The 13,495-nt window shown below is 41.1% G+C and overlaps 1 protein-coding gene across 4 annotated transcripts; it reads right to left on the bottom strand.

Annotated features, from left to right (window-relative positions):
• Positions 1–1,188: 1,188 nt before the first annotated feature.
• LOC134862028 (zinc fingers and homeoboxes protein 1-like) lies at positions 1,189–13,467 on the bottom strand. Of its 4 annotated transcripts, none has more exons than XM_063879683.1 (8): positions 13,020–13,467; positions 11,634–11,963; positions 10,933–11,396; positions 9,965–10,177; positions 9,460–9,675; positions 9,000–9,164; positions 7,560–8,774; positions 1,189–6,604 (listed from the first exon to the last, which is right to left on the bottom strand). In XM_063879683.1, the coding sequence occupies exons 2-8, from the start codon at positions 11,848–11,850 to the stop codon at positions 6,326–6,328; spliced, it is 2,769 nt and encodes a 922-aa protein (XP_063735753.1). In that variant the 5' UTR covers positions 11,851–11,963; positions 13,020–13,467; the 3' UTR covers positions 1,189–6,325. The 4 variants fall into 4 exon arrangements, with proteins under 4 accessions (XP_063735753.1, XP_063735755.1, XP_063735754.1 ...); XM_063879685.1 differs by having other exon boundaries at positions 7,560–8,771; XM_063879684.1 differs by having other exon boundaries at positions 13,097–13,467.
• Positions 13,468–13,495: the final 28 nt, after the last annotated feature.

The following is a 13,495-nucleotide window of genomic DNA, read 5'->3' as shown; positions in this document are numbered from 1 at the left end:
CTTAAGTGCACGACGGATACAACGTCCAGGATTAATAGTTCCGGGCAGAAAGGTTCTGAGTGAGGAGGAAAATGGGTTACACACAGCAAACATGAACATACGATTGATTAAACTGAACCTCAAATACCCCAAACTAATTTTGTGAAAAGCAAGTGAGTCGTCATGGTGCCCAGCCTAAAAACTGAACCCAAAAATAAGTATGTGGCGAATGCAGCGAGGATCCGTTTCAATAATAAAATACAAAATATGGCTCAGCCACACAAAGTCAATGTTGGCCTTCATGGCTTCAAACTGAACCACATATTTAGCATAGAAATACATTTATACTTTTTTGAATAACTAGGATATGTTAACCGAGCTTTAATCGCATAATATTTGTTTAGTTAATTTGCATTTAAGTGAGCTACTTACCAATTAGAGAGAAGTACAGTCTCCATAGCATCTCTATTGTGGATAACAAAATATAGCCTCTTCAGTTTAATGTCCTATAAAGAAATAAAGCATACATTTCCTTTAAATTGCAAAACATATATCTAAGGGGGTGAAAATACATTGTAATGACTCTGACATTGCAAAAATATAGGATCAAATGTAGGTGAGACTAACCTTTCTTACTCTGTTGGGCTTTTTCTCTCTCCACAAGTTTAAAATAATGCGTGCCCTCTTCCAGCTACAGCTGTACTCGTGTCCCTGACAACTGCCTGGCAAAATATATGAAACAAAAGCAACATTGCTCAGCTGTTATTCCCATAGTTAAATCAACTCCAGACTTATATTAAGATCTGTCATGACTGTGATGTTCTCTCTGCTCAACCAACAATGAGTTGTTCCAACACATGCAAAAATCTCCTTCATATTTGCTGTAACAGGAAGCCACACAAATACATACTTATCTATTCCCCCTGGCCTGCGTAAAGCACAGTTAGTTTTCCTGCTGAATACATTTGATCATCAGTTACACGTTACATTAAAATATATATATATATAACAACTATGTATTTCCAACAAATAACAGTGAAGATTTATTACTGATACGTTTCTCCAGAGATAAAACAGGTAACTTAAAACTTGATGACTGTCATAGTTTAAAAGGGACATTAGCAGCACTTATTGATCTGGTGCTGCATTTAATTCAGACAGCTTATTTCATATGTACTCAAAGCAAAAATAATGTTTCTCACAAAGCTCACATATTTAAATCAAAATTTATTAGGGGTTTTCTTCAAACAAGTATAAAATATTTGTTTTCAACATTAAGCTGGATATCAAGACATAGCCTCTATTAAAGCCGGGACTTTAAATTAAAATTGCACAAAATGCTGGCTTTACAGCTGGTCGTTACGAGCTGATGGTTGCAGGGTTCGCAGAAAGGAATGGTTGTCTTTCTAAAGCAAGGTGACACCCAAACATACAGTTTTTAATCCAAGTTTATGACGGATACCCTCCGGGTTCAACACCGTTCTGAAATACAGCTCAGGCAGAGTATGAATAATTTAATGTAAATGGTAATATCTGTACCACAGACACCAATTAACACGTTTTAACTGTAATAGTTTTAGGTCATCAACAGTGATATTTTTGCATCCATGGCACAGAAGTTTTAAGTTCAAGACTGAGATCATAGCTAGTATTTAAAGAAAACCACCTGTAGGAGACCGAATGATTGTTAAATTCAGGAGTGACATTTCAAAATAAGGTGTCTTTAAAGGAACATAAACTCATTTACCTTGGAGTTTACAGATTATTGTAATCCGTGTCTATGGTAATGACTGTTACCTAACACAGAAGCAAAGAGATCTCTGTCATGATTCAGTAAAAAGGGTCCAAAAGTAAACAAGTTGTATTGAGACAAAAATAAAAAGCAAAACAAGCTGTTAAGAGTTAATACTTTTTAGGTAAAAACTGTAAACAGATAAAAATGAGATCTGAAATACCAGAGGGTGAAAACTCCACTGTACATTTAAAATAAGTTGCGGCTGTTTAGTAAAAACATTTGAATCTCTGATTGCTGTAAGAAACATTCAAGCATCTACTGTCTAAATACAGACAACGAGTGAGGAGTATAGCAGGAGTAAAGGACATAGATATGACATGTGCACAACAGGACATCAGGTAAACTACTCAAATCACAATGTTAGCTCTACTGCACAAAGTTAACTGCGATACATGTTGGGAAGAAAATCTAAACTCAGGGGAGCAGACATGGCACCTCATCAACCAGGGCCCATTTGAATACATGATTAATATTGAACACAGATATATCAGACAGGCTGGTTGTGTTACTATTTATGTCAGAAGCCTGGAAACCATTAAAGGGGTACTCCAGTGATTTAGTACCTTGAATAAAGAAAGTTGGGGTACTGATAAAAGATGTATTAAAATAAGACCAATGACCTGAATGCAACAGATTGGTGTCTTTATATAAACCCTCTATATACCAACTTTTTCACACCCAAAATTTAAAGTGCGAGTTCACTGCTATACCATTTAAAAACTGAAATCCCCCTAAAGACATCACTTTCACATGAGTTTTTTTTTAACTTTAGAAAGATCTAGGGCTGAACAAAACACCAAATGTTTTATTTCGATGTTGGAAACTTCAATTGAGATTTTCTAATGAATTTGTGTGTGTCAGGACTGTTTTAATGGCAGGGAAATGTTTTCAAAAGGTTTAACGCCAACAAATATGTATTGACACATTGAAACATCTGTTGTGAATTTAGGAAACTATTCTTATTTTTCCACCAAAAAAGAACTCAAAAGTATCTTAAAGCGTTTCGATCACACGAGTTGGAAACATTCCTTTGCAGTTTCATGCCAACAGTCATAGTGTGGACTGATCTTTATCTGCAACTGGGTTTAATACTGGTTTCACGCTTATAAAACATAATATCAATGATGTGTATGAATCTTCAAACTATTTGGTACATTCCAGAAAGCTCCCTCCTTGGCCATTTTACACCTGTATTTTCAAAGATCGTACTTCATGTGTAAATTCTGTGAAGTACCCCTTTAAGAAACTGTGTTGGAAACTTTATTTAAAAATGTTTTCAGTTTTTCTTTTATGTAATATCACTTTCCCAAACAGATCCAAATTTCTCATATTCAGACACATAATTAGCAAAACATTTCTTTAGACAGTTCCTTTAACTAAATGCATGTCTTTTCTCATGAGTTTTGACTCTATATTAGCAACATAAGAACCTCAAAGCAACCTGGGGAAACACTGGCTGAACTCTAAAACTGACTCTATTTCAAAAACACTACTCTATTGTACATTGTCTATCCACTGCTGTCTGGAAAGAGTTGTAAAGACACGGTTTTCATAGATAGAAACATATAAAACCATTTAAAACAGAGCGACTATAGTAAAGACAAAGCACACTGTAAAAGACTTTGGGCTGGATACCGGGGGGGCAGGATGAAGCCTAACCTGTGGTCTTAAAATAAACAGCCAGTTTGCAGCATGTGTACAAATTAGCATGTGAAATACCAGAATTCAATAAAAAGGGCACAAAATGGCTGCGGTGCAATGGCTGCAATTTTGGTGATAACATAGTTCCGAGCGAAGGACTGAAATGGGTCCATGAATTGGAAAAAAAACTAAACAGGTCCATAGATGAAAAGTGACTGGTATCATTAGAAGGTACAAAGTATCCCAGATTAGGCTTGAACTGTGCCAAGTATACCAACCCAAAATATTGTATGTACATCATGAGCAGTTATCTTGGTTATTGCATGCATTATCAGACAAAAGGTATACCTTGATATTTTGAATGTATTTTTCTTTCATGGGCACTCGTCACATTACAACAAAATGCTTTGAAGGTTCCACTCTCCTTCACCCACCATAAAATCTAAAAAATAGCTTGCGGCTAGCAGGCTGCTTTTGAATTAACTTGTGTATTTGTAATGTAAAAAGTGCCGGAGGGGAAAAACGATTCAATTGCCAAGGTATCTGTTTAAGTACTTACAACAGAAGTTTCAAATTTCAACTTTAGGCATCTTTTAGCGTCAGCAGAAAGCAGAGCTCAGTCATGCATCACAGCTTAGTTTGAACAAGCATTCTTTAGGAGTCACCCAACAGTACGTGACTTCGAGAGCATTCACAAATCATCATCTTCGGTAGAGAGTTGGGGGAATTCTGTTCAAACAAGCGTACGAGCCATGTAGGCACATAGGTTTATCTGCAAAGCTGAATCAGAGTCTCTCCTCTTTTGTGAACAACTGTTAATGTCCTGTCAATGTCATACGGTAAAGAGCGTGAGAAGAGTTTGAAAGAGGAGCAATATTTGGTTGACTTTTCCGCCGCAGAGGCAATGCTGGGCTGTTTCTTCAGGCATTACAACACTTTTCCAAGAGTGTCTGTTTTGTGAACAGTTTCAGTCTATTGAAAAGTTGTCCCTATAGTCTGTCTGCCTTTGTTATACACATTTAACGCAGAGATAGTAAACAGGACACCAAATTCACAGAAAAATGTCTTGGGAAGTGCACATCATGAGCATAGGCATTCATTCACAAAAGAGGAATAGAGGAGAGGGGTTAAGAATCAGGAGAGATGGGAGGAAATCCTCATGATTTAAAGCAACAATACATAACAAATATTACACGTGTGCATTTTCAAAAGGCTAAACAAATCGGGCTCAAATTGTGCAATTTAGCAAACGAAAGCGGTGGGTGATTGTTCGACTAGATTTTGAGCCTTTTAAACATCCAAACATTTAACACATATCATTAGAACAGTGGATAAATGGACACCCCCTACTGAAAACACACAAGGATTAAGAAAAGAAGGCAAAATACTGGTTTAGTTTTTAGTCATACAAAACACATTTGGTCTCTCAGAGCCATTTTATGGTTTAATAAGAGATAAGGTGCCAAATAAGGATTCAGTCCACTGTATACATGTGGACAAAGTGCATTTATCTTTGCAAGTTTAGTTTAGGTGCTTCACGTTTGTGCCTTAAGTGCAGACTAGAGTCAATTCAATATTTGAAATACTGTTTTAACAGGGTTTCTTAAAGTCAAGGTCAGGACCAAAAATGATTCAGTGGCTTTGTTTTTGAAAGGAGCAGGAAAGCCCAGACCTATAAACATTTGTGGGGACAAATTGTGGTTTAACATTTGCTTGGCTAATCTGCAATGCACCCCCAACATTTAAATGTAGTACATCCATTCAAAAGCGTCCGAGTCATTTCTAAGCGTAAACACTGCAGCGAAATAATTCTATAATCATTTCAGTGGACTGCCTCACAGCGGCCATCATTCAGTTCACACATCAAACTGTAAACTGTAGCTCACTGCTCAGAAGAAAACACATTCAACGCTGAGACAACCGCCTCACACTGTCTGAATCCCCCTTTAAAAAGGTCATAATAGCACAGGATGTGTTCTATAAAAAGGTGACATTTGTTTTAAAGCATTATTAACAGTGCATACTAAACACATACATCAGATTTCTATGTGTTCAGTTAAAAATCTCTAACACTAATGAAAAAACAAGCTGCTATAAAGGGAAGACTTGGGTAGACACCCTGTGTTTAAAAGCACCGTGGCATTGGCATTCATTCAGCAGGTCTTTGTGATCAATCATCAATCCATTTCGGCTCCAACAACCTGCTGATTCATATCCGGGCCCTTGCATTGGACTTCATAGGTGCTAGGAAAAAAGGTGCTTTTACAAGTAATATCAACCGGTTCCACAAATAGACGTACGCTAGGTTCATTGGGGACATTGCTTAGCAGTGACATCTAGCTGTGATACGCTTTAAAGCACTTTTGTAAACACACAAATGAGTCTGGGACATTCATATATCAGTAGATCGAAGTTAGAATTTAGGTCAGAGCAGCCTGATGGAGTACATTTATCTCCCTTGCTTCATTCAAGCAGTAAAATGTAACGAGGGGACGTGGGCAACATTTAAATCTCTCATTTACAGTATTCATGACTTGCAATTAAATGTAAAGATGTGTCTGGACAGCTTTTCTTTTGGGTAACTATTTCATTTTAAGCTTGAAGATCGCACTTCGTTGTACTACTTTTGACTAGATATTGCTTTGTAGGCTTCATCAGAGTTTTGTGCACCAGGGTTTGCTAAATCTCCTTATTTACCATGATTCCTAAACTGTTACACATCACTTATAGGTAAGATTCAGGGAGAGAGCTAAAGCTAATAGTCCACTTGTTAGCCTGTCATGAAACCAGGAGTCGTTTTAAAATACAGTGAATTCATGTTGCAAATGAGTACAAATGCAAATCAGTGTCAGAAGGACTAGTGTTATTCCAGAGTTGGCCACTATTTCTCTGGGAAAATTCTGTGACGTGTCAGTCTTCGGAGACTGACAAAGACTTCCTGACGCTGCGGGACGGCTCCCAGACCTCACTGTCGTCCGTATCATCCCCGTCATCCTCCTCATCTCCTTCGTCCTCATCCTCTTCCCCCTCCCCTGGGCCGGTCTGCTCCTCGCCGGCTGTTGACGCCTCTCCCTGCGCCCCCACCTCCTCCCCCGCTGCGTCTCCTCCGGTACTTCCTGCAGCCTGCTCCAGGAAGGGATCCTCCCCCGTCTCCAAGCGCCGTTGGACCTCGGCGAACCACTCCCTCACCTTTTCATGGAGAGAGAAACATTTTAACTTGGTGAGGACAGCAGACTGTTACCACCTTTGAGGACACAGAGTCAAGTCCCCTGTGTCCTCAGTAAAAATGTTAACTGATGAGAGGCTGAAGACTAAAATGATGTTAATAAAACAAAAGCTATTTTTGATTTCCTTTAAAAGGTCTCCTATTACACTGTTTTTTTCAACAATATATTATAGGTCTCAGCTATACAAAACATGTCTCTGAAGTGTTTGGCTGGAAATCCCAAACAGACCATGCATTGTAGCATGCCGTAAACCCCTCTGTTTCAGCCCTGTTCCAACAGTGCTGATTCTGTGTCTGTCGCTTTAAATGCTAATGAGCTGCTGCTGGCCACGCCCCTCTTTGAAGTGATAGGTTTAAAAAAACACAATGGTGCTCTAGGAGAAGATTCAGGGGATAAGGATGGTGGGTGTTACCTCGGTTTGTTATTGGCTAATGGTTGCACAACCCCAAAAACATTGTGACATCACAAAGTGGCCAAAATCTGATCAGCTCATTTTCAGACGGGTTTTATATAGAGGGATCAGGACAAAAACAGAAAGAATTTTTTTTCCTGAAACTTTCTGAATACCTGAACACAGAGTGGACTCATATTTATTTATAAAAGACATGAAGAAGTGGATTTTGCGTAATAGGTGACCTTTAAACCTTTCAGAGAATATAGTCCATGAGACTTTTAGGAGTGGAATAAGCTTGTAGTGACTGTTAACTGCTGGGTTTCAATTACATAATAAATGATTTAGCATTTTGATACTATTAAAAACATAGGAATAACATTGGAATAAAAATGTAGTACTCGTTGACATGGGCTTACCTTATGACGGTAATGCAGAAAAATTACAGTTACAGGAAATATATTTGAATGGTCAATTAAATCCATTTAAATCTCTCTACAGGAAAAACACACTGAGACACACACACCTGTTCGTAGCTCATGTTGGTCTTGCCGACGAGCTCATCCAGGTCCTGCTCATTGAGAAAGTGGTGCCTAATGTAGTACTCCTTCAGAATCTCCCGCCCACTCTTGATTTTCTTTGAGGGCAGACATCTGTCTACATCTGTACTGCAGGAGGCGGACCTTCTTGGCTGCTTTCTGGTTCTGGACCGGCCCCAACCACGGTTTCGGCCACGTCTTTTCCGACCTGTGCCGCTGCCGCCTCCCATTTTATTGCTCCCTCCACCGTTTGGCCCTTCAGCGTTGCCACTTTGGTACTGGAAGAACCATTTGAGGTTGCTGTTCTTCCACGAGTATCGAGAGTCTCCGAACCAACTGACGATGTAGGACCGAGCGAGGCCGCTCTCCTCCGCCAGCTGGTCGTACTCCTCTGGTGTGGGCCACTGGGTCCGCACAAAGGCACTTTTCAGAATATGGAGCTGCTCTGGAGTCTTTTTATTCTTATCTTTCATGTCTCTGTTGCTGCTGGTGGGCAGCTGCTTACTGCGACCGCCGGGAGGAGTTTGACTACCTCTACGGGACGAGGAGGCAGACGGAGAAGAAGAACTGGCTCCTGCTCCTCCTTCTCCAGCCTCCATCTTTCCTCCCTCTGAAGAATCCGGGGAGGAAGTGCTAACAGACGGTATTTTTCTTCTCTCGGTGAACCAGGCATCAATCTCCCTCCGCGTCAGTTTAGTCTCTGTCCTCAGGCGGCTCAGTTCTTCATCTGATGGGGTGTTGCTTTTCTCAAAACTTTCCCCCAGCACCACCAGCTGCTCTGGAGTTTTCTCCTTAAATTTCTGCAGGGTAAAATCCGGGAATGGGTTCCAAGTTTTGGGCCGCGTCTCTTTCTCCTTCACAGGTGGAGTTCGTGGGGGATGGGGAGATGTGGGGGTGGTCTCGTCGCTTGAGTCGATAACGATGGCGGTGCTGGCACTGCTACCACAGCTGCCACTCCCTCTGCCTCCTCCATCATGGAAAACAATGACATGGCTATTCTTGGAGTTGCGCTGGTTGTACCTGGTGTCACTGAACCACTTCTTGATCTCTCCCTTTGTGAGATTGGTGAGCTTCATCAGTCGGGAAATCTCCGCATCCGTGACAAAGTGGTTTTTCAGGTAGCTGGCTTTCAGCTCTGCCAGCTGCTCTTTGGACTTCTTGGGACGCAAACTGAATGTGTCTGCGCTGAGGGCCGAGTTCTCCTTAGAGGGAAGGGGAGATTTATATATTAAATAAGGGTTGCTACAGTGCCACACAGAGGTAGCAAATACCTAGTAGGCAGAAAGGCTACGGATTGCTCTGTGCAACTTTTCTAAAGATCAGACATACAATACATACGACTGATGAGGACACCTTGTTGTACATCATTTCCATTAACTCAGGCCATAAAATATAAAACTTGCAAACAACACAACAGCTGTCCCCACCTGTGGAGAGAGAGAGGGAGGCTGGACAGTGGTAGCTCGTTTCAGCTCACTGTTTGTCAGGGTGGGCTGGCAGGAAACTCTGCTGGCGCTCTGGGACTGGCTGGGCAGCCCTGCCACCGTCAGAGTTATGGGACTGGTCACTGGAAGGTGCCCCCCTGGGCCCACCTACACAGAGTCAGATAATAATGACACTCACTAACACTTAAATAACAGCCCTGAAATGTTCTTGTGGCACTGCAATTACATTTCCTCTCTTCTCAATCTTCTTTAAAATATCTGAGCTAAGTATATTAGGGGAATTGTTTCAATTGGCTAACGCTGCTGCGATGTCATTGATTGTAAATTTGAGAGAAAATTGAATGAAGTGGATCTGAAATATTTTATGACCTGGTAAAAATAAATACAATAATGTAGTTGGCCGCGTCCTGTTAGATATGGTGTCTTTTCTTTCCTTACCTACCTGTGTGAACACCAGGCCAGACTGGCCCACTATCTGGCAGGTCTGTAAGATGGACTGCAGGCCGTTGGCAGCTGCTGAGAGCTGGTGAGCAGGTATTACAGTGATGGTCTGTGGCACCGTGTGCACCGTGCCATTAAACTGTTTCCTCCTGGCCTCCTCCACCTCCTCTGGAGTCCAGCTCACACCATGCTTCAGACGCTGGGCTGAGAACCAAACCTGGGTGATATAAAAGAAGATTTATTTAATAAACTTCTAACTTAACTTTCCATCAGACTATCCGTTGAGATCAAGGCTAGTTTTCACATTTGATATGCATTTATAACTCCAATAGCTGATTATTTGCAGTTAACGCTACAGTATAACATTCATTTTAATATATTTAAAATGTTATTTAAGACTGTTTAATGGAAAAACATGGTTTAAAGGACTTTTAACAGACTTGCAATACCAATATCAGAAAAAGGATGAAAAAGCAACATCCAACCAACAGCTAAGTTTCCTCTACCTTGATCTGCTCCTCTGTGAACTGTGTCTGCGCTGCCAGGCTGCTGATCTCGGCCGTGCAGGGGTAAGGAAACTTCTTGTACATGCTGCCCAGCAGGGGGTTGGTGTCCATAGCTGCACTGTAGGAGGGGATGCTGCTGAGGGGAATGAGCAGCTGAGGCTGAGCTGCTGCTGCCGCCGCTGCACTCTGCTGGGCCTGGAAAGCAGAAAGCACCTGCAAGAAAGGGAAGACAGGGATGGGTATAAAAAAGGTCTGCAGTGATAATGCTACATAAAGCTTAGACAAAACTGCTACCGTGTCTCTCAACAAGACAATGTAAATATATCAGATGCAGGGCTGCTGTTCTGTAGCTTAAGTAAAACTTCTCTGTTGAGGGTATTTACCGTTACAGAATATAGCTTCACCATTATTGTTTTTATATTATATTATGTATATATAATATAGGATATTATATTTATATTAATTCATTTTAATGATGTAATGTGAATAACATTTAAAAAATGTGAATATACTGTAAATAACTGCGCAATATACTGTATACTCCCACCTGGCTGCTATGTCTCAAAACTATGACAGATAGTGGATGTGCGTTTTGTAAATCATTTCTACATTTAAAATGAACTTTTATCTTTAATATTTGTATTCGTGCTTGTTAATTAATAATTGGTTAATTGGTTCTTTACTTGCTGTAACAAATGTAAATCTCCCCTCCTTTTTGAAGAACAAAGGTATTCTGAAAAATTATTACTCTTTCATCTTGCAGATCATATCATGATTGCAATATCAGTCAATATAATCGCAACTACATAATTGTCCTTAATTGTGCAGCCCTATTACAGACACCCATTCGCTTAAGTCTAATGAATGTTTTAAGGTGTACAAGCTTTCACACTAAGGGGTATAAAGAGAAATCTTACACCCATGCTACTGCTATGAGTCTTTTATACTCTTGTACAATCATGAACTACCTGTGCCAGGCCTGCAGGCAGAACTGCAGGGTTTAAAGTCGCTGATTTCCTCTGCTGCTCAGAGTACGGGCTGACCAGCAAGCCGCCTCCCCCGAGCTTCATGGAGTCGTGCAGCAGCATCTCCACAGGCGTCATCGGCCCAAGGGGAGCTTCAATGGGCTCCTGGTCTCCTCCTCTCACCTCCCCGTTGCCCCCGCCGAAACCCTCCACTGCCTCGTCTGTAGATTTCAGGGCCACAGAGATCCTCTTGGGTTCAGATTTGCTTTTCATCCTCATGATGGGGGTCTTGCTGAGGGAAATGGCGGCAACCGTGGCGGGGTCTGCCCCTCCCTCCTCGGGTGTCTCGCACTGCTCTTCCTGTGTTGGCGGCTCACTGCTCGGATCCTCAGGAGGGTCTGTAGCGCTGCGCTTCAGTGAGGGAGCGAGGACTTCACTGTCTTCTACAGGAGGGACACTGGGCTCGTCTATAACAATTATAATAATACAACATTTATGTATGAAGTTAATGTTTACTTTAGGCTAACAGTGTCATTGGGCCTTATTAAAACCCACATAAGCAGTTAACCGTTATTATTATTAAAATAATATAATGGCACATTCTTCTGTTCAACACATTATGAATCTGCTATAGGTTTCTTTATGATTAATGTGGAAAGATATTGGTGAATGAGGCCTATTGTTTTCTAAAATGGGATTCCTACCTGTAGTTGGAGGTGTGGGAACAACCACTACTGCCTGACTCAGCTCTTCTGCAGTCGGACCCTCCTCTGCTCCCTCTTTCCCCTTCTCCTCGTCCTCCTCCTCCTCCTCCGTCTCTTCCTCTGTTGCCCTTTCGGTTTTCTCTTCCACCTCTTCCTGCTCCACCACATCAGAAGGCAGCACCATGCAAGGTGTGGTCGATTTCCGGCGGCTCGACATTGTCAGACCAAACTCTGTTAACTTCTACTAACGAAGATCTTGGACAGAAGGGTTGAAGCTTACATGTCTTGGGGTGCTGGTTTCACATGCTAGAGTCCTTAAATGATGTATTTCTAGTAGAGGAAATATACAAAATGGCAAATGTCATTGAGGGATTTGTCACAAAAATAGTAAATGTTACAATTAATTAAATAAATCGCAAATATTTCTTTTGCCTGTTGGGCTCCTTCAAAGTACAAGTTAAATAAAGCAAAGCAGCTTCAAAACTGTGAGGAAGGATTTGTATTTTCTGTTTCCTATCAATATAAACTGAATACTTTAAGGATTTAGTGCACATCAAGCAATTTGAAGCTCTCATTGTGTCAATACAATTGCCATTCTTTTTTTCAATTTAAACAACTACTTTACAAAATAACCATTACATTCAGCAGGAGTTTGTTGCAACCCTACTTACAACCTTGATATATTATGACTTCATGTTCAGAAATCCATGCATTAGCAACTCTTTATTGGTTGGCTACCTTTGAACTAGTCAGTCTGTAATACAATATGATTCCACATGAGACATTATTACTGAATTGTCACCAAAACATTCATTCGTTTATGTCTTTTTCCACCAAATTATATTATGACAGGCTAAACCCATAATAAAGTCGGTTTATTGGTCATACAACAGTACCAGGTCCTAAATTATAACATCACAATAATAACAAAATACCAGGATGGGATTTAGCTTTTTTAACTACACATTTCCAAACATTGTCAAGTTACTGTAAATAATTTATTTCGGTTTTCTTTTGTCTTGGCGATGTGATAAAGGTGTTGCAAAGGTATATTTGCAATGTCCACTTCTAAGACTCCACAGCAGCAAAATGCCTGGGAGATGATTTATTTCTGGTAGTCTGTTGAACAGATTGTAGTGTTAACAATAACGCTAATACAATGTGCCACGCTGCACTGCCATCATTTGCATTAACAGTTAGCACAGTAAAAAACACTTTTGAGGTGAGAGCTGGCTAATGCGAGATTATTAAAGTAATGTTAATACATTAACATAAGAGGACACCTAATTTAGCTCTACAATATCTAGCATCCATACGAGGTGGGCCAACTAGCCGGTGTTAGCTCGGGCAGTCATTATTATTGATCACGTCTCGCCGTAAACTTACTGCAACTACTGAAATGTGCGCTGTGTTGATACCAGGCTGACGAGGCGAGGAGTGGTTTCCTGGGTTGTGGCAGGTACCTTCTGTCCGGTGGTGTGTCTCCTTCCCGCGGCTAACCATTCAGCCCCAGTTTGGCCGGGACTACAGTAGCTAGCGTTAACGTTATTGGGATTGCGGGTCTCCGAACCCCAGCGGTGGGAGGCAGACAGGCGGACCGGTCTAACGGCTGCAGATGCTGGAAACACCGGACATCTCTCTCTCCTCGGCTGTCTGTATTGTGCCCAGGTCGCGCCTCGGGGAAAGTTATATAATCAAAAACACGGCGGGGACACACTCCGAGCGTGGCCGCTGGTACTGTGTTAGTTTGGTGACCTAATTCTCTGATATTTTTTAACGGCAGATTTTTTTAATGATCAAACGGCGTCATCATTCAATGTGATACGTCCTGACGTCATTCCTCGGCGACTCTGGCAGATTAC

The sequence above is a fragment of the Eleginops maclovinus genome, chromosome 3 (genome assembly GCF_036324505.1).
Source record: "Eleginops maclovinus isolate JMC-PN-2008 ecotype Puerto Natales chromosome 3, JC_Emac_rtc_rv5, whole genome shotgun sequence".
NCBI lineage: Eukaryota > Metazoa > Chordata > Actinopteri > Perciformes > Eleginopidae > Eleginops > Eleginops maclovinus.
This window is presented reverse-complemented; position numbering and strand designations above follow the sequence as displayed.